We start from the raw sequence: 21,014 nt of genomic DNA on the forward strand, positions 1-21,014 counted from the left end.
AGGAGATAGTTTTTCTAGAAGGATTGGTTAAATTAAGAGAAATAAGAAATATTGAAGAATTAGTGAAGTTTTAAAATAAGAATTTGTAGTTAACAATTAATAGACGGATACCAAGTTAGTCCACTAGCAACCTGGGGTGCTCTTGCGTGCGTATCAACTGTCTGTTAGTGTTCCAAAAATCATTTTCTTTCTTCTATCTCTTCTTAAAACCACTTCAAATTTCATTCAAATTTAGGTTAAGTCCCCCCTTAAGTCCTGGGTGTTGACAAAAAATTGGAACGGGGAACACATACAGCGGTTTTCAACAAGAAAATAAACCAAGTCTTTGGCCAGGTTAAAAATTCCCGATAATTTCATCTTGCCCGACTAGAAATCATCCCTAAGACCTACTTTTTAAAGCCAAAGACTGTCACCTCCTCAAGGAAAGCGCAAAAAACGCAAGCCTTAGTCCAAGCCCGAGTAACTACAAGTTACCCGTTTAGCTCAAAACAGGACTACTGGTAGGAAGCATATTAGACGAGAGGGAACTGCACTCGTAAGACTTCTTCCCTCACTAGACTTAATGATGTCCTCAGGAAACTTTGCTTCAGGAAGCCAAACAAAACGCTAGGGCTAATGAATTTCTTCTCAGCTAAGAGCGCGCCGAATTCAAAGCGAGTTCGTTGTGCCGTGTATAAACGTTTGAGAGAGAATGGAGCTAGCTGGGTAAAACAACTAAAGGAGTCTATATGGGTTAGTTTGAGGGGGGGGGGGGGAGGGAGAAAAATAGCTTTCGTCTTAAAAATGACTGCTGGTGACCCTTGTATCGTACATTCTTAAATTCGATGGGAAATGAAAAAAAAAGTTACATGTTAAGAAAAGCTAACAAAAATCATAGATTTCTGAGGGTATGTTCTTTTAAATCCAGACAGACGTAAGCACATTGATTGACTGCTGGTTATTGTTACCGCAAGATCGAATTATAAGGATTAGGTTACCACTGTGTGAGCATTGAGCGAGTGAAAACTGTGATATGCATTATAAAAGTCACATTTTCTAGTGATCAAAGCAGCGTGAGCTTTTAAGTGAATTGTCGTGGATTCAGTCTTGGGGGTAAGGGAGTCATTCACGACAACCTTGACCTAAAAAAAAAAAACAAATATGTAGACACTTCCAGAAGGAGTAACAATGAGCCAGCAATTATGCTTGTTTATGATACGAGAAGCCTTTGTTCGGCTCGGCAAGAGCTTGTTTTGCCTGAGGTGGAAAATTGTTTTCGCAGATAGATATTTGTTTTCATGATACCTAGTGTGAAAGGACAGATCTCAGGTTATGTGATAAATATTTGCTCTCTGTAATGTCTGGAATATTGTTAGTAAATGCTTCCATCAGTCAATCACTAAGTCCTAAAACTAACCCTGTTTAGGGTTGGATTGTCAGGAAATAAGCACTATTGTTCCATTAAAAAAATATCTTGTTCCAGTTGGCTCCACAGATAAACTAATAAGGATAGAGGCGCCAACTTGTCTGAGAATATCAATCCCTCTATCCATTGCTTTAATGTTTCAAGGATTTAAATTACATTCTCTGCAAGGGTTGCTTATTTAAATGGTCTGCTGATCATTTGTATTCGGCATAATTTGTTACGCTTGTCTAACTCACTAATTTAATAGAGCCAGAAGGTTACGGCGGTTCGATTCCAATCTAGGGATCAGAATTTTTTTCTGAGTAATATTACTGATAGCTCGAAGAACATGATCTTCAAACTCTCCGTCAGTTACTCTTAACCGAATACTGGCACGAGATTGGCCCCGGTTAGGGTTGTTGAAAAAGCACCGGGATAACTCTAGCCTGAGTATCAGGCTTTTCGGGGGCCTGATACTCAGGCTAGGATAACTCTATCCAGCAGATAAAATGTATTGATTGGATTACATTTTATCCGTTGGATGGCAATTTATCCACTGGATAGCTAGAGTCGATATCCGCTCTTTGAACAACCAGGGCCATATATATATGATAATTGGCGAGTTGTTTGAGTTGACAGTGATTGACACGATGCTGTTCATGACTGAAAGTTGGCCCAGGGTACGTTCCTTTGGGATGATCCAGATCAGGATCAATGATCCAAGATCACTCGGATCAGAATTCATGGCGCATCAAAGGAACCGAGCAATCCACTCTGGACAAGGATTTCTCGGTTCCTTTGATGCCCAACGATCCGAGTGTTCTTGGATCATTGATCCTGATCTGGATCATCCCAAAGGAACGCACCCTAGCTAGAGGTGAAGGCGTTGTCAGCAAGAACGTTTGAAAAGAATATTTTGATACTTAATGTCCTTAATGACTTTGAGTAACAAGCTTACTTCATAATCGTTCAGCGGTTTTTTACTCGGTTTCGTCCATATAACTTATAGTTCAATTTTGCCTTGTAAAAACTAATCACTCGTCATGATACGAATTCAGTAATGAGGCGTAAACAAAAACAGCAAAAAGTAGGCCGAGATTGCCTAGCCTAGCATCTTATCGCAAAAATGGTTCCAGCGACTACAAAACGGCAGAGTTTCCCGAATAATAACAAAATTACCGATGTTCTTTGGTTTGCATTACTGTATACTAATCTGCACATCTGATCAAAAGCGAATCAGCGGCGATTTGGGTGCGAAAGGTTAATTCAACAAACCATCCACAAATGACTCGAAGTCAAGCAAAGTACACGAGATCAAATCACACAGTTTAATACAAAGATCATTGTTTCCACATCAAAGCACGCAAGTTTTAAGACTATAAAACTACATAGTTAAGCAAATAACTAACGTAACAAATCTGGATACAAGATTGGCAAAATACAAAAGGAAAAATTAAATTACCTGAAGCCCATTATATCTGCAGTTGCCTTTCTATTCTTTCATTTTCTTACCCCGTAAAGTGCTCGTCTTTTAATAATTTTCTGACAAAATACAAGTTCAAAAACTTTGTGTGAGTCTACAATTGCTTATTTGCTTCGTCTTGAAAAAACTGCTCTGCCGGTGTTGCAAAAGGATGCATCAATAATAAAGGTTTCTTACAATTTTGAGCCGAAGGTCTACACTGCATGCATTTAAACTTCTTTGAAACCCTTAATTTTCTCTGAATTGTCTATGGACTCGGTAAAAATTAATACCGACTGAAACGTCTCTAAGAAATACAATTTGACCACTTTAAATTTCCAGAAAACTAACTCGTGTGCGACTCATTTTTAAAGTGAGACAAAGCTACAAGTAAAAATTAGAAATGTACTGTTCGCATTATAGTTCAGTGTTCTTTAAAATTCTCACTCCTTTTTGTCCGCTGGAAGTACGGTCGCAATTTTGGCTTTAACTGGAATATTATGTGTATCCAGGCCTGGTGTTTGGTCTCGCGTATCAAACTCGACATTCACTCCAGGTCGGAATATCAGGCAATGCGTGGAACCACCAAAGTGAAACATACCGAGCTGGTCACCTTTCTTCACTTTTTTCCCCTCTTCAACCGTGATTTCGTTGGTAGACACTTCTGACATACCGATTGATACGAAACACATCAAGCCAATATCAGGATTGTCAGCTTTGATGTACACAATTCCTCGGGCAGCTACCTGGGCCAGGTATCCTTGTGACATGTTGGGTGACGCGGGGTCGTCCTGGATGTTGTGGGTTTGCGAGTAATAGGAACCATCCACAAGTTCCGTTTTGTAAATGGTACCGGTCACAGGACTGTGCCATCGGTGATAACTGGTGGCGCTAAGGAACGCTTGGTAGACGGTTCCACCATGAAACTGCTTAGCCAGGTCACTCATGTTCAGGATGAAATCCAAGGAGTATCGTTGACTCTTGATCCAAAAGTAGTCCCTCTTTTTTACGGCTTTAGAAATCTGGAACGGCGCTGACTCACAGGCGTTCGCAATAATGGAATCATCGTTTGGAGATTCTACTGGACGAACTCCAGGGCGAAACTCTCTGGTGAAAAAATCATCCCATGATTTATAGCCATAATATTCTGCCTGTGGGTTGCATTTAAACTCTTTAGCAAAGTTCGGCATTGCTTCCATTGCATCCTCGCCAAACCAGCCATGTCGAGGATCCTTGCTCAAAACGTAGCAAGAAGCTGAAGTGGACAGAAACGAGTCAGCCCAGTAATTGAGAATATTCTTGAACAACCTGTTGACTTTGTCATTCAGGAAAGCAGCAAATCCAGCAGTCGTAGCCATCGGCCAGTTCAAAATGACATTGATGGGGAAGCCAACCAAACCAGTTTTGTTATACGCTGGAGCAGTTGTCATGATGTAGTCGATTATTAGAATCATCAGTTGCCAGGACGGGATTTTTGTGCCTTCTGAAGTGTCCGGGAGACGGTACTGTTGCCAGAACATTTGATGGAAGAACATGTTGATTTCGGGGTCAGTAAGAATAGCATTCTTCAGTTCTTCAACCGGTGGATGGAGCCCGAGGTCTTTATCTGTGGCGCTGGTAGCTGCAACTTGAAGTCCACCGCTGGCTTTTTCTTCATCTTCAGCTGGTGGATGGAGAGCCATTATCAAAGCTAACTTATCTTTGGATTTAACTTTGACTTCTTTGATCACGTTGGCTAGCCATTCGTCAACAACTTTCCGGTCGGAAGGAAGCCATTGACCAACACGATAAGGTTTGGAGCTCATGATTGTGTAGCAAGTGGTTCGCTGCTCGTTTCGTCGTTGAATGATACACTCCTATCAAATGTGTCTACTTTTAATGCAAATTTTGATTGCGCAAGTGCAACTGACCCTGAAATGAGCGTGACATTATTTTCGTTTCAGTGTGATCGATGAGAGGCCTTTGTTTGGCAAACGCTTAATTGCTTATCTGATAACAGTTTGAAATGTCAGCCGTCTCCTCCCCCTAACGCCCCTTGTGGTTCATTTCCGGACTACAATAGTCTGGTGGATATTTGTCTAGCCTACCAGGCGGTCGTTTTACGAAATTGCATGTGGCATGACATGCGAAATGGCACAATTACGAAATACGAAATATGCGGAATAGACTGTCCACAATCCCCTATTTTTCCATGTCTTATGAAGGGGAGAACAGTGCTGGCGTAAAAAGCCCAAAACAGCGAAAATAACGGAAAAGCACAACGGACACACAAGAGGTGAGGTTTTTTTTTAATCATCTTACGTAGAAAATGAGGATATTTTAAAGTATTTAGCGTTCTAAATGAACGATATTTTATTCCCCATACAACGTCTCAGAAAGCGCTCAAATTCTCAACGGTTCTCATGTAACCTAACACCGCGTAAGATGAAAGGTCACGTTCCAACTCACAAAACCGTGACGCATATATGTATAAATAGATAATTAATTTTTTGCTTTCTCCAAACGTGAGCTTGGGACGCCTGTGATGACAGCAGCTTGATATGGCCCATGATGAAATATTTGCTTAACTCAATTAGTGGCTTTCAAAAAGTCGTTCGTTGAAGCGGAATTAACAGGCTTTAGTGCCCTAATCACGATTTTAATGCGATTGTTCTTGGTGTTGTATTAGCAAACCAGGCAGATCATTTAATACCAGAAAAAAGGAACATCAAGGTAACTAAAAACCTCTTTGTCTGGAAACGTGAGCGCTGCCGGCGCGCTTCAAGTCCGCTAAAACAACAATTGTACATGCACAAAGTAAATTCTGTTACTGGTTGTGTTCGCTCTGGGACAATTTCGGCTAGACCGGAAAAATCCGAAAATACAGTTAAAACAACTCGTCTTGTTTTTTAGCGAGTTAAAGATGCAAGCTGTTTTCATGAGAAAAAACAAGGGATTATCTCGCCTTTATGACCTGAAATTTATAGCTTGTCCCGATAATTGCCACAGCCGATCGCACTGCGCGTAGTGACAGACGCCTGCCAAGTAATTTTTGCCAGACGCTCGCCTCGTGGTTCAGTTTGCGAAACAGGACTTTTGATTGGAAGACGAGTTCAACAATCTTTCTAGTGCTGGCTCAGAGCTCCCTCTTCCTCCGCCCTGCATCGGACGAGAACCTTGCGTGCTATTTTTCACAAATTCCAGTTTTTTCTTCTATCGTCTCTCGCGTCTCGATCTAAGTGAGTTTTGTACCGACGCGCGGCACTCCCTAAAAACCTAGACAACGCTGCTTGATTCTATAGTCTGAAAATATTACTTACTAATCAGCTGTCAATTAAATTAATTGAAACTGTCAATCCTATACCGGAATCAAGAAACCCAAATTACTAGTGTTACACAATACAACTCAACTATCTCGTGCACTTTGACTTGGAGTTTTATTTGTGAATGTTTGTTTGTAATTAACCTTTCGCAACCAAATCGCCCTCGTTTTTCATCGGATGTGCATTCTCGTGCAGGAATAACCACGAAACACGAAAGCAAGAAAACCAAGTCGAATGGTGATACAAGTTGTTGAGAATTTGCTTCTTGCTAACTGTTCACCTCTCCTTATCCTTATTTACACTATTTTTCAGTTTATAAGAACGTCTAATTTTGAGGCTGAGGCTGAACGTTCTTATTATTGTTGGCAATTTGAGCCTGAAATCAAATCTTTCATAGTATTTCAATAAATCTATGCGGACGTGACCAATTCAAGAAAACCATTATTCGGGGTTAATTGGACACTATAGACTGAATTATTTCATGTGTTATTTATCCGTTTTTATACTGTTCATTTAAAAAATATTTGGTTGGAAACTGACTCTGTAGCAGGCAGGCCTTCCCATAAGCCCCCGCTTTGCTTTTCTCCTTCCCATAAGCCCTAGGACGACTACGGACTACGGCTACGGCTGGACGTGAGTCGGCCCCTGGATGACCCCTGAATCTAGTCAGACTGCGCATGATCATTAGCACGCGAGTTTCCCGCGTTGTTTGTGGTCCTTGAGTTACGGGGAGTAGTCGCTGTGTTTCACGTAGTGGTACTTCAACTTCAACTTTATTAGGTGTTAGTATAAATTTGCATGTACAATTTCTTGGCGCCACAGGTAGCAAAGCTAATCCAGGCGGGATGACAATGAGAAGGAATGACTTTTTAAAGTCTAAAACAGACTGAGCTGTAATATCAAAGATACAAGAATATGGAAAGGTTTTTGGGAGGATTAAAATAATGTAGAACTTTTTTGAGCTTCTTAAAGGCAACACAGGAGATAGGACAAGGAAAACAGCAAATAATCTAAAAAATGAGCAAGGCTGATTTCACGGTCAGGGAAGTATACAGTTTTCCAATTCCAAATTTCGAAAGGCACGGCCTTTCTTCTTCAGGGTATGTTTGAGACTGACCCTGTGGCAAGATACGTAACAATTTTAAACTTTCACAATAGATACCTGAAAAAAGGCTAACGTTACATAAACAAAAACGTTACAATTTGAAATTTGAAAATACAATTAGGAAGGAAAGGAATGACAAAACGGTAATATACAACTATGTCAGTTGTGATTTGACTTTTGTTACTAGACCGTTCAAAATCGTCATACAAGTCTTCAGATTCTAGGATGTTAAATAGTGCAATTTTGATTTTGTTTTTGAATAGCGATTTGGGTAATACCCGGAGCTTTGTCGGTAACTCATTCCACAGCTTCACACCGGCTCTAGAGAACTGATTGTCTTTTTATCTCAAGCCTTGATCTTTAAAAATTAAAAATTATCAGATAAAGAAATGATCGTATATTATAGGAATGTACTTTCTTTGTGGGGAGAAATAAATCTTTAAGGTTTGGAGGGACACAATCATTATTAACGTCGTGCATCATTTCAGCCAGCAGTTTATAATGGCGACTACGTAAGTATTTTTTGCTGTTTCTTGGCAGTTTTTCTTTCCTGTGTTACCATGTTAGGTGAAACAAAACGAAGCCTTCTTTTTCTTTTAGTTAAAGTAGTGGAGCAGACGTGTTTTTGTTCATTTATCGCCTCGAATTAACTGACACGCTTAGCTGTCATAAGCTTACTGTAATTTCTTGTTTTTCCTTTTTTAACGCAGAATTCAATGTCTAAGGAAGGAGATACTACTAGGTAAGTTATGTTTATCCCCGTTTCCAGGCCGATTAAATGTCACTCCAAGCCCCAAATTCTCTAGTTTCTTTTCCATCGTTAGGTTTAAAAATTAAAGACTTCCAACTAAGCTTGTTTTAACCCTTGCCACACGCGAAAGTGAAATAGGAGCACGTGATAAAGTGCGGGAGAGAGGAAATGCGCGTGCTAACATCCGGGCATTTCTGTCAATTCGAGAAAGGCGGGAAATCTTGCGACCACAACATAAAAAATATATACTGGTTAAAAAAAAATAAGTAATTATAAGAAAAATATAAAAAAAGGAATGACAATAAATAAATCACCGACATTTTTGAACCCTCGACATTTTACCCTCGACCCTCGACAAAAACCTACACTCCTTCGTGTGTGCTGACCATGAAAATGGCTAGAACGATCACGACTCTCACACACTAAATCGCGCCCGTCCCGAGGGTGTCCACAATCAAAGGGAGTAGCAGTTGATTGTAACGTGGATTCCTACTGGTACAACGAATATTCTGGGGCGTATCATTGAAGAATAACGCAAGAGGTAATATACAATTATTTGTGTATGATGAGTTTGGTGGATCCCCATCCCACCCCCTTCTCGGGGCAGTGTCACGTGATGTGATATGTTCAGCGTGCCTCGTGCGCGCACAGGGATTCGAAAGATTTCTCCAGGGATTGCTCACTACAAACACCGTACCACCTTGACTTGTGCTTTTTTCGTTACTAGAATAGACACAGTTGCAGCCTAAGAAGAGAGTTCAGTTACGGCAGGACAGGAAGAATGCAACGACGCTCGTCTCGGCAGTTTTACATAGCGCAAGCCGCTGTCCGGCTTCGTGGTACGTAGAGCGAGAAACTACAATCCTCGTCAATTCTCTTGGGAAGGTTGCCACATTTTACCCTGCCCTCAATAGGTTATTTTACTGCAACTATCAGAATCCTCTTCGTTGTTCCTTTCTTATTTAAATTCTTGTAATGCCAGTGAGGTTGAGATCAAAATATCCATAATTTGCAAGGGAAAACAATCAGACACTGAAGGATTCTGGCAATTGTAGTGAATGACGCCATCTTGAAAATGGCCTATTTTCTCCCCTTCCCTATTTCGCTGTTGGGTTTCAACGGTGACAGGTTAAGGCTTCGCGTATCTTTGGTGTGAGTTGTACAGGGAATGTGCAGTTCCAGAAAAAATCCATAGCCACCCAAAGGAAGGTCATCGGTTATCCTAGGGGAAGGGGGTTTGAAAAGCCGAAATTTTAGAAGCAAAGTATTGAGCTAAACTGGAATTTCCTTGGGGGAAGTGGTGCAAAACAAAAATTCTTCTGTGGGGGTGGGGGGTATGGATATTTTCTGGAACTGCACAAAATATGGGCGCTGGACTGACTGACAGGGAAGTTTTCCTCAGGGGGAGATGGGGCACCCCCCTATATGGCTCATACTGGGACGTGCTCTCATATAGGGTATGGTGAGAGAGTGGACATGGGTAAAGTAAGTGGGTGTGCAAGCAGTGTCCCCTGAACATTGTTTTTAAAAATATGCTTAACCTGTGACCGCCCATGGGCCATATCCCTTGCTTGGTAATCTATTAGCAAATGTTTGTAGATGTGATAGGTTACAAAAAAGGGTCCCTTCAGAACTGGTTAGGAGATCATCGTACTTGGATCTTTCCACCACAGAGACTGAGGTGCAATATTGTTTTGTTCTTGTTCACGAGAATCTGCTAATATTGTTGTTTAAACTTTATCCCTTTGCTCACAGGCTAGAATGTCATGCCACAAACTCTCCTATTCCGTCCTAAAACAGTTCATACTTGCAGATGCCTTGTTTACAGCAGCAGCTATAATTTAAAGATGAGGAGCTTTCATGTTTTAAATCAAACTCTTGACTCTCCCTTGCATGAGGTCGACTCGTCTGTGTTAAATCTGGTGACCTTTTTACACGTGTCTCAATGTATTTAGAGTTGTCAAAAGGTGATGATTTGAACTTGGAGCTCTTGCAATCATGATGATCCTGTAGACCTTTCTTTACGTGGCACACTAACCAAGGAAGTGGAGATGTCAAAGCTTGAATTGATAAGCACAACCCCTTAACCTTGCTTTCTTCCAGCAGAATCAGTTGTTGGATCAAGTGAAGAGGAGCCAGCACGTGAAAAGCATCCTTTCTCTGAGCCGTGGGAAGATAGCGACTTGATCCTTGTGGTAGAAAATGAGAAGTTCCATGTCCATCGTCAGATACTGAGTATTCACTCACCTGTATTCAAAGCCATGCTGAATTCTCAGTTTAAAGAAAGGACAGCCAAAGAAATCCCACTGCCAGGAAAGAAGGCTGATGAGATGTTGGAATTTCTGAAACAACTTTATGTGAAAGAAAAGGCAGGAGTCACAAGTAAGTAATAAAAAGTAATTTCAATTAATGCTTTTAATTGCATTGGATGAATGCTTTGCACTTCATTTTTTTAAATGATAATACAATTTACATAAGATAGATGAATTTTCTTCAGTCAGTGACAAAGGCGTGCTCTGATAAAGGAAATCAGAGTTCTTCAAACAGGAGTCGAACCTGGGACTGGGCCCTAGTTTACACATTGTTCAAATTGCATTAAGAAGAAATGAACCCATCGCCAGAAAGATCACATAAAAAGTAGTAAGTTTAGTGGCCAAGACCAAGGTTGGTTATGTTTCATTGCATAATAACCAGGCTGTGACCTGTCAAAGGTTGCCAAAATTCCATACATTCATATGAATCCAATTCTTGGATGGCGTCCCCCAAATTCATACAAAGTATCTAATTTTTCCAATTTTTGAAAGTCAGTTCTACATGGTTCCAATCTAACAAAAGTACCCCAAGTTTAGTAAACTGACTAATTTTAATATTATCTTTCTTGTGATAGACTCCAATCTCTGATAAAAGGAAAATTTAAAAAACCCTCCCCAGTCTCCATTTAAACAAGTTTTAAAACAGGCAATACATGTTGAAATAACAGACTGCATCGTATCTGTTTTATTTCAGTGAAGAATGTTGAACATATTTTAAAACTGGCTGATGAATATCAAGTAAAAGGTGTCATCGACCTCTGTATCAGATGCCTCCAAGATGAACCTAAAAATGAGTTTAATGTTGTTAAGATACTTTACTTGGCAAATCGGTCTGTGTTTTCAAAAGAAGATGAGCGGCTGGAAGAAGTGCAAGACCAGTGTTACAACTACATTCAAGACATGGAGTTAACAGAGATCATGTTGAGTGAACATTTTGATGACCTTGAGAAACAAACCATGAGAAATGTATTAATGAGAAAAGCAGAGCGTCTAGAAAATGTTCTGAAGAGAATTTATCCACAGTTTCTGGGTCTACTGGAATACTGTATGTGGCTCTGCTACCAAAAAAAGAGGGCAGATCTGCAGTGGTGTCCAATTCATTATGTTGCAGGTGTTGCCAAAGAGGATACCTGTAAGCGAATGACTCAGTGTTCAGTCTGTAAGAAAATGATAATGCTGATGATATCTCAATCATTTGATATCAGCTCTGAAACTGGGATAAAGAAATATTGCTATGGAGGAAAGTGGCACTTTGATAGGAATTTGATTCAGGTTGTTAAGGATTTAAAGAACATTGTACAGTTTGATCCAGACTTTGATTTGTAGTAGAGTTTTGTTACTACTTGTACAGTACTGTATTATTGCAGCACCGTTTGTTCTTCTTACAGTTTTTATATGAGAACAGTTTTTACTTGTTAACTTTACTTTAATCATCCTATATGTATATCCCAGTTGTTTTAGAGGAAAAAATTAATAAAGTTGTGTTCTTGCATCAATTTTGAATAATGTTTGTGATCTCAGCAGATGGTTTATCATAACTTAACCCCAGCATATACAATTGATGAAATCGATGATCGATGGAAATCAATATCAATCAGTCAATTGTGATTTTAATTTGATTAATAAATTTTATTGGTCGTCAATTGGCCATCGATAGTTGGTTATTGATTGCTATTGACAGCAGCAATAGCTGTCAATGTGATTAAGGGATATTTCTTATGTGATTTATCAAATGGCCAATCTTGGACACAAATTGACAAATACTAGTCAATATTAGTTAACTAATTTCCATCAACTAATCGATATTGGTTTTCTAATTACCTTTTTTTTTTCATATTTGCATGTATGAGAAACTGACCGACTGAGGAGGCAGGTGTGGCCTAGTGATAAGGCTGCAATGCCGCATTGCCTCTGAGCTCGTTAATCCCTTCCTACACAGGCCCACAGGGTAACCAGGCTCACAACATGCTTTCTCAAAGCCAAATTATAAATAGACTGCAAGCAGTCCCTTTCTGGATAGTCGAGAGGTCGCGCGAAATAGTTGAGCGCGAAAAAACAGGTGCAAGCGAGCAGAGGGAGGCTAGGGGAGGGGCTGGAAAAGGGGAAAGGAAAAGAAAGGGTCCCTTTCATTCCCGCTTCTCCCCCAGTCTCTTCTCGTTTATTTCTCCTCGCTCCAGTGTTGCGCACCCCTTCGACTATCCAGAAAGGGACTGCTTACAGTCTAAAGTATAAAGACTAGGGGGTCGAATGTACCGAGTGTGTAGACTAGGGGGTCGAGTGTACCAAGTGTGTACCAACTGATGTGCCGTCGGGGGCCGGGCAGGGTCGTTACCCTGCCAAGTTTTAAACATGTATGAGGTCGTTCGCGTCCCTAGTATCTCAGAGGAGACTAAACAAGGCAACTACGTTAAATATTAGAGACGCGAACGACTTCGTAGATGCTAAAGGACTTGGCAGAAAAAAGCGCTCTGCTAGCAGGGTACCCTGGTTTGTGTCTTAACTTTCCATGGAGATATGGAGCAACAAAAGTTACCTTGTCGAGACCGTTGACACAGAGAGCCTTGCATGGAATACTGCCTGTTCATTGTCAAATTACCAGCGGTGTGGGATAGTCGATGCACAGCTGATAAATTGGTCAAACCTGAAATTATGAGTAAAGACGTTTCCACTAAAAGCTTCCCAGAGAGTGCGGAAAAGTCTTTAGTCGACACTGCATTAGAGTTTGTTCCAACCCTATTACAGACCTTCCTGAGGACTTTGTTTTCTGGTAAAGATGTGATTTTAAAGCTAGCCTCTCTCGGACAAGCAATTGTACAAGATACCAGAGGTAATCCGTTGTAGCTATGAGACAGATTGCACTTCTCTGCTGCTTGCAGAGGGTGCAAAGGAGTACGCTGTTCTAATGCACCTGTTCTAGACCTCGCAGATAATACAGTCCAACTAAATAAAAACAATCGGTAAGTCAAGGATGCATAAGCAGTGATTGTCATCACCATCATGAGTTCGTAAAGAGACAAATCGTGTGTTTTCTTGTTCAGTAATTGGAAAGGGAAGTGATGCGGCTTTACAAGCAAGCGTGCATTACAGCATGCACCTCATATCCACTTCAAAAGCGAGAATTAATATTAATGATTGTTGTGATAATTGGGTCAAAACAAGTTTTCAAATATACAGTAGTGCTCCCACATTTTGTAGATTTTATCTGAAGATGAAGAAAGACAAATTTAATAAGCCTTTACAGGAGCTCCTGGGCCCAGTTGTTCAAAGCCCTATTAAGCTAATCCTGGGTTAACGCAAATTTTGACTTGAGCCGTAATGCTAATCAGTAAAGATTTTTCCAAAAGATTTTTGGCCCTCAGTTTTTACTTAGACTTTTCTTTACCTTAAGCTCGAAATGAGTCTTTCAAACCATTTTTAACGCGATGAAAACCTCGGTTAACCTTTAATCGTGGATTAGCGTTAATCGGCTTTCGAACAACCGGGCCCTTGCCTTTACTGATACCATTTCTTCAACGTAGGTATCCTGTGGTACAAACAAAATGGTAAAAATGCTCTTGCTCCATATTTTCTTGGCCATTAGTAACATTTATACAATAATTACACTTATTTTACGATTTTTGTCGTTACAACATTGCAATGTCACGTTTTATTTATTTCTATTACATTTTTTTTGTCAATTTTGAAGTCTTGGTGACCCTGTGGTAAAACTCAAATTTCGAGATGTTTCACTGAGGCCTGAATTTGGGGAAATTCGGCATGTTACTAGGGTCACTACCCTCTTTCAAATAAGGTTGAAAACAATTCTGTTGCAATTAGTTTGATCAGTGTTTTAAACCATAGATTGAATGGACTAACAGTATTGTCGGGTGATATAAGGTGGAGTGAGAAGAACACACAAGCGCCCATGAAACCGTCTGCTTCGCGGGTCTCCCCACTCACTCAAGTTTTTACGCGTCTGGCAGACAGCTTTTGCGCGTGTCTGTTTGTTCTTTCTACTTTGAACAGTCTCCAGATCAACTCCAGATAAGCTGAAGTCCAAACCATTCCACATACAGTGGAATCCCGATTTCTCGAACCCTCGGTTTCCCTCGGGGGGATGGGATACTCCCTTATAGGTATGTGCGGCGCCAAAGGGTATGGTTTTTCAGCCGCTTTGGTCATAGATAGGGTATCTGTTTTAGCCATTTTGCCGCCATTTTTGTAATCAATAGTGTATCGATTTTTTCACTCTAGTCTTGAATTTTTTTTTTTTTTTTTTTTTTGAAGAAGCTACTTCATCATGGTGTTTATGGCAACTATGTACGTGCCGCAACGGCTTGTCACGCGCTGGGCTCCTGGGGTTTTTGAATTGAAGTTGACCAGATACTATCAGGTCATAAATAGGGTATCAAATTTTTGGTCCGGTCATAAATATGGTACGGAAAATCGCAGATTTTGGTCGTACTATAGCCTGCAATGCAGGCGTATTTTTGGAGCGGGAGCGCTGAATAATCCTTCGTTGCTGTCATCTTGGGCGAGGAAGCGCGAGAGGGCTGGAGCGAGTCAAAAGTGACCCTAAGGGAGAGGACGACTGGCTGAGCTCTCATTTCCTGCCCCCCCCCCCTCCTCCCCCTCAGCCTCCTTCAAATCCCATGAAAAACGCCTGCACTGCAGGCTAGTCGTACTATGGTAAGGGTTTTGGGAAGCGGGCCGCACACCCCTATCTAATTGTTTTGGGAGTATCCCCGGGGTTTCCCGAACCTCCCGATATCTCAACCAAACCTTTTTTCCCTTGGATTTGCTTCACACAAGCTCTATAACTTCACCCCTGTTTTCTCGAACCCTCGATTTCTCGAAACTCCCGATAACGAACTCGATAAAAACTCGAACCTGCGAAAATTTCGAAACCACGGATGTCAATCACATTCACGCCTTTAAACAAATTGACACTTCCGGATAAGCTGTTTTCTCGCATTTTTTTAATCACACAACAAGCAAGCCACAAATGATTTTTTTTAATTTGTCATCAGTGTGACAGGTACAATGATTGCTTCGGATTACAGAATAAAAGGTCCCTTGATATTTAATTGTTTTTCTAGAGCTGTTTTCGCAATACATCGATAAAATTTGTTGTCCCCTTAACTTTGACATGAAGAGTGCATGGTACTTGCATGCCTTCGCCATCCCCAATGTTAGCAGCTTTTGTTTTTTAAGTACGTTTTGTTTGTAAATAAAGGTCCAGATCTACATTAAAAAGGATGTATTTTGTTAAAATTTGAACACTTACTCATAACAAGAAGCTGTTTCCAGCTTATACTCGGGCCATATTTGACTGTGTGGTGCGTAAAGCCTACAGTCTTTTAACAGTTATAACCTCCAGCATCACCAATTCTCTCAAATAGATAGCCTGCGAGCAAGCTCTCTTGGAGGTGGATCCTCTTTCCCCCTCTCGTCCCCCACCCCCAAGAGAGCTTGCTCGCAGGCTACCAAATAGATAGATACAGAGATATAGTGAGGCAATAAGTAACCACCAGATAGAATTGCATTTCTTGCAGTCAGAATGAAATACAGGGGAAAACGACATTTGTCATACGAATGCTTTTTATAATCCCCGGGATTTAATCCTTACGTTTTCACCTTTTGTTTAGAGACGGAAACCATTTGTACGGTCCTAATAATAAATATGTATGTGACTCCTGGTCAATGACGGATCGTAATTTGCGGTATGAGCTAGACCCGGGGGGGGGGGGGGTACTCTGTTATGTGACCTTAACGGGGACGTGCGGCCCGATAGGGTATGGTTTTAAGGGTGTTTTGTCTTGAACGGGGTATCTATTTCATCACTTTCTGTCTTAAACAGGACCTAATGGCTTAAACAGATTGTGATTGCCAATGCATTAAAATACAGTAAGAAACTAGTGTATTCTTATTTCATTCTAGTCTTAAAGAGGGTGTGATTTTGGGTTAAATGTCTTAGAAAGGGCCCCGGGGGGGTACTCCCTGGAATTCTTGGTGGGGATGTGCCGCCTGGGTCTTCAAATCCCGACCCTATTTCAGACCTAAACATGCCATTTTCCACACCCGTTTTCAGACCTGACCTCTAAAATTCATACCCGTTTTCAGACCTGATAATTATGCATCAGTGCCGAACGGAAGTTGACGCAAGGAGTAAAAGTAAGCTGGAATGACATAGTTTATCTATTTCTTTTTCTCGCTACCAGTTAGTCGTTCCAGTTACGTATCGAGAAGAAAAATATGTTTGTAAGCTTTCGTAAATGTTCCCCGCCCCAAAAACCCGACCCGATTTCAGACTGTAATTGTCAAAATCTATACCCTATTTCAGACCAAAACGGCTCAAAAACCATACCCTTTGGGGCGGCACATACCTATATACCTTATATAGGGGAGTACCCCCCGGGGAAAGGGCCTGAAAATTTTGAATTCTGTCTGAAACGGGATAGGGAAATCGGAGAATTGTGTCTTAAACAGGGTCAGGGTTTGAACGCCCGGGCCGCACCTCTCTACCCGTACCCAAGCATCTGTTGAGTGCCCCCCCCCCCCCCCCCGGGATCTAGAGTAACGTTACGCATCACGCGTACGTTTATATCCTTGTAGACCTTGTACGTTTGTCAATGTTTCGCTGTTTATATTTTTAAATGAAATTCAGGGAAAGCATTTGTTATTCACCTTTCATTTGAACACAGAAACCGTTTCTACCTTGATTGTTTTTCTATAGCAAACGTGAGACATCTTTGCTATCTTGCCCTGGCCCGCGAGGTCATAGACTGATTTAGTTGCCAAATTTTCGGTTAAACAAAACTAACCTTGAGGCACTCAGGTTAGCCTAAAAACAATAAAATCTGCAATTCCACAGCGACAAACCAATGAGTGGTGCCGGATCACTTGTAGGCTGGATCAGCAAATTATCTCAAGTACAAAATATTAACGGCAGACTGATCCCAACGGCGGAGGTGACGAGCTTGATAGAACAAACAACAAAAGCTAGAATAACTGAAATGTATTTGTTTTTTTAAAAAAAAAAACAAATTTTTGCCCGATATTTCGGTTTGCAATACAAACCTTCCTCGGGGGCTGAACAAAAAAGAAAAGTGAGAAACATAAAAGGATCGTTACAAAGAAGATTTAAAATATAAAATACATGACAATGACTGGGGCGGATCTAGGGGTGGTTCGGGTGGTTCGGTCGAACCCCCTAAACTGAAGGTAAAAACGTATAAAAAACGCGTGGTTAAAAGAAAGTGAACCAACTCAGCGATAAATATATCTTTTGAAAATGATATCTCTTTGTGTCGTTGTAGGCGAAAACAGCAATAAAAACAAGACAAATTTGTGCCTAGTTGAAAATGGCCTCTAGTACGTCCGCTTGAGCTATAAAATTACTGCTTATTAACGCTTACACGGCCCGCCAAAACTGAAAGTTTATGTCAAATCTGCCAATCATTCCAATTCCGGCATTGCGTAAAGCCATGCCGTTCTATGGAAATCAGAGTTGTGGATCGTTCTCTGAGTCAAAGATTGCGCCGGGAGTATTTTAAAGAGAAAATTTACTTAAACGTTCCTCAACGTCGACTCACGACTTAATATGTTGAAGAGGACAAGGCAAGAAAGAAAAGAAAATCTCCATTCAGTATATTTGAGTTTTTCCCTTTATAATCAAGATTAACGTCTCATTAAGCAGAGATTAGCTATATAGGCTTCAAGACCAATCTTTTTGCGAACTGCAGGAGTCGTGCAGGCCCCTCAAGACTTTTAAACTCTCACCATGACGACAGAAAGTTTTTCTGGTTTGGCGCTCATGAATATTCACCACAAGAAACCTGTGGATTATGATGCTGTTGTCCAAAAATTTGCAGAATAGCAACCACGGAAAATGTTGCTGGCTGATCCTATTTTTGAGGAATCATGAATTTTTCATTTGAATGAATTTAAAATGTTTATCCGTCTCGATTATTGTCAGTGTTAGAAAATCCATCCTTTAAACTACTGTAGTTAGCACAAAAATGGAGGTGACGTTAGAGCAATTAGACCACTTCAAATTGCCCCTGAAAACGCTGGAAATCGCATTTCAGAGGCCCTAAAATTAAAAATTTTCCGGGGGAGCATGCCCCCGGACACCCCTAGGGGCTACCGCCTTCGGCGGGCGTTTATCCGAACCCCCCTTCGTCAAATCCTGGATCCGCCCCAGAATGATTGGTTGATTAGGACTAAGTTACAAGTGTGAGACATGTCATTGGCGTGTTTCGTCACGTCTATTTATACCAAGAGGGTGCAATGTTTTAGCTTTGTTGATTAAATGAGCTTCACGAGCCTTTCTAACTGAGTCACGTTTGCTGCGTATAAGTTCAAGCGGGATTAGTTGGGCGTCGTGAATTCGAGTATTCATGGGTAAATTTGATACTCGCGGACGTTGATTTGATTTGATACTCGTTGGACGCTAATCTATTCATGGGTAAATTTGAACAACACGCCATTGAAAACGCTCCTCTCAAGCCGTTTGTTTGGTGGAGGTTCATCGATGACGTCTTTATGATATGGACAGAAGGAGAGGAGCACCTTAAAGATTTCATCAGATACTTAAACTCTGTTCACGCGAGTATCAAATTTACCCATGAATACTCGAATTCCTCTCATCAGACACTCCCTTTCCTAGATGTCCAAGTCCACCTCAGCAACAACCACATCCAAACAGATCTCCACACAAAATCCACAGACAAGCATCAATACCTCCTCAAAACTTCATGCCACCCGAACCACACTAAACAAACTATTCCATTCAGCCTTTTCCTGCGAATCCGTCGCATATGCTCTACCGACGCTTTCTTTGATAAACGAAGCGAAGAACTCATCAAGCACCTGGTCCAACGTGGTTATAGCCGCTATTCCCTACAAAAAGATGCAAATCGCGTACGAGCCATCCCACGTCACGCAACACTACAGCCACAAGAACAGAAAGCCACAAAAACAGACAGAACACCCTTCGTCATATCCTTCAATCCTGCTCTTCCCAAAATCTCATCTATTGTGAAAAAACATATCAACATCCTTCAGTCCTCCGCCAACTGCAAACAAGTTTTCCCTCGTCCACCAGTTATTGCCTACAAACGTAACGCAAGTCTACGTGATCTCCTGGTCCATTCCAAGCTACCTCAAAACAAACCTTCCAATCAACAACCCGCTGGAATAGGCCTAATCACGGTTTTCGACGCCATTTTGACGGGTAGGCAAACAGGCTTGAAATAACAGTGTTTGTATGGACATCCAATGTCAAATAACTTTCATAAAACATCGCTTCTGAAAAATTCATGAATTGGAAACTTTTGGCACTAGGAAAAGGATTTTAAGAAAAAAATTGGAGGGATGTCGCTGTGACAGAAAACGTCCAGTCGTGTTTTGAACTTTCCATACATTTCCCTGTATTTTTTCCCGCGAACTATTTTTAGTAGCAGTTCACGGCTGGTTCGCTATACAGACAAATGTATGGAAAGTTCAAAACACGACTGGACGCTTTCTGTCACAGCTACATCCCTCCAATTTTGCTCTTAAAATCCTTTTCCTAGTGCCAAAAGTTTCCAATTCATGAATTTTTCAGGAGCGATGTTTTATGAAAATTATTTGACATTGGATTTCCATACAAACACTGTTATTTCAAACCTGTTTGCCTACCCGTCAAAATGGCGTCGAAAACCGTGATAAGGCCTATTCATAAATGCAACCACCCGCGATGCCTAACTTGCCCATTTCTCCAAGAAGGTCAAACGAACTACATTTTTTTCAACACTAACGAATCACGCAAAATTACTGACTACATATCTTGCAATCCAAAAACCTAATCTATTTAATTCAGTGTAAGAAGTGCCACTCCCAATACATTGGGGAGACAAAGCGCAAACTTAATGAACGTTTCGGGGAGCATCGCAGATCTATCCTGAATCACCATCAACTGCTCAACCCTACTCCTGTCTCGCTACATTTCAACCAACCTGGCCACTCAATCAACGACGCCCAACTAATCCCGCTTGAACTTATACGCAGCAAACGTGACTCAGTTAGAAAGGCTCGTGAAGCTCATTTAATCAACAAAGCTAAAACATTGCACCCTCTTGGTATAAATAGACGTGACGAAACACGCCAATGACATGTCTCACACTTGTAACTTAGTCCTAATCAACCAATCATTGTCATGTATTTTATATTTTAAATCTTCTTTGTAACGATCCTTTTATGTTTCTCACTTTTCTTTTTTGTTCAGCCCCCGAGGAAGGTTTGTATTGCAAACCGAAATATCGGGCAAAAATTTGTTTTTTTTTTTAAAAAAACAAATATATTTCAGTTATTCTAGCTTTTGTTGTTTGTTCTATCAAGCTCGTCACCTCCGCCGTTGGGATCAGTCTGCCGTTAATATTTTGTAGCCTAAAAACACTCCGGTTAGCCTGAAGAGCACTCAGGTTAGCTTAAATAGCTCCCCGGTTAGCTTAATGGTTAGCAGTTTATGTTGGGGTTGTTCATGCCTCGCATGCTGTTCATGCCTCGCACGTCTGGCTCGCATATTGTAAACACTCCTCACGGCCCGAAAACAAAGAACACAAAGAACGCGACCGAGAATTTAAAGAATTTGATAAGACGACAGAAAACGTAACTCGTACCAGCCGAGTACAAAAAACGAGACCAAAAACAATAACTCGTAGCCCGAAGTCTTAT

General features: G+C 40.9%; 1 protein-coding gene and 1 pseudogene across 4 annotated transcripts; one reads left to right on the forward strand and one right to left on the reverse strand.

Annotated features, from left to right (window-relative positions):
- Positions 1-2,698: 2,698 nt before the first annotated feature.
- LOC146455168 (uncharacterized) lies at positions 2,699-4,782 on the reverse strand (annotated as a pseudogene). The gene has a single exon (XR_014859084.1). The product of XR_014859084.1 is annotated as an uncharacterized LOC146455168 (transcript).
- A 3,875-nt stretch (positions 4,783-8,657) lies between these two features.
- On the forward strand, positions 8,658-11,812 carry LOC146455169 (BTB and MATH domain-containing protein 36-like). Of its 3 annotated transcripts, none has more exons than XM_085094577.1 (3): positions 8,658-8,843; positions 10,111-10,386; positions 11,011-11,812. In XM_085094577.1, the coding sequence occupies exons 1-3, from the start codon at positions 8,786-8,788 to the stop codon at positions 11,640-11,642; spliced, it is 966 nt and encodes a 321-aa protein (XP_084950703.1). In that variant the 5' UTR covers positions 8,658-8,785; the 3' UTR covers positions 11,643-11,812. The 3 variants fall into 3 exon arrangements, with proteins under 3 accessions (XP_084950703.1, XP_084950704.1, XP_084950705.1); XM_085094578.1 differs by having other exon boundaries at positions 8,672-8,840; positions 10,108-10,386; XM_085094579.1 differs by having other exon boundaries at positions 8,672-8,840.
- Positions 11,813-21,014: the final 9,202 nt, after the last annotated feature.

This window comes from Pavona decussata, unplaced genomic scaffold (assembly GCF_977016875.1).
Source record: "Pavona decussata unplaced genomic scaffold, jaPavDecu1.1 SCAFFOLD_285, whole genome shotgun sequence".
In the NCBI taxonomy this organism is placed as follows: Eukaryota; Metazoa; Cnidaria; class Anthozoa; order Scleractinia; family Agariciidae; genus Pavona; species Pavona decussata.

Coding starts and splice junctions, on each gene's coding strand:
- LOC146455169 (XM_085094577.1), top strand. CDS start 8,786: ATGCAACGACGCTCGTCTCGGCAGTTTTACATAGCGCAAGCCGCTGTC. Junction 8,844..10,110: donor AGCCGCTGTCCGGCTTCGTG/GTACGTAGAGCG, acceptor TTCTTCCAGCAG/AATCAGTTGTTGGATCAAGT. Junction 10,387..11,010: donor AGAAAAGGCAGGAGTCACAA/GTAAGTAATAAA, acceptor GTTTTATTTCAG/TGAAGAATGTTGAACATATT.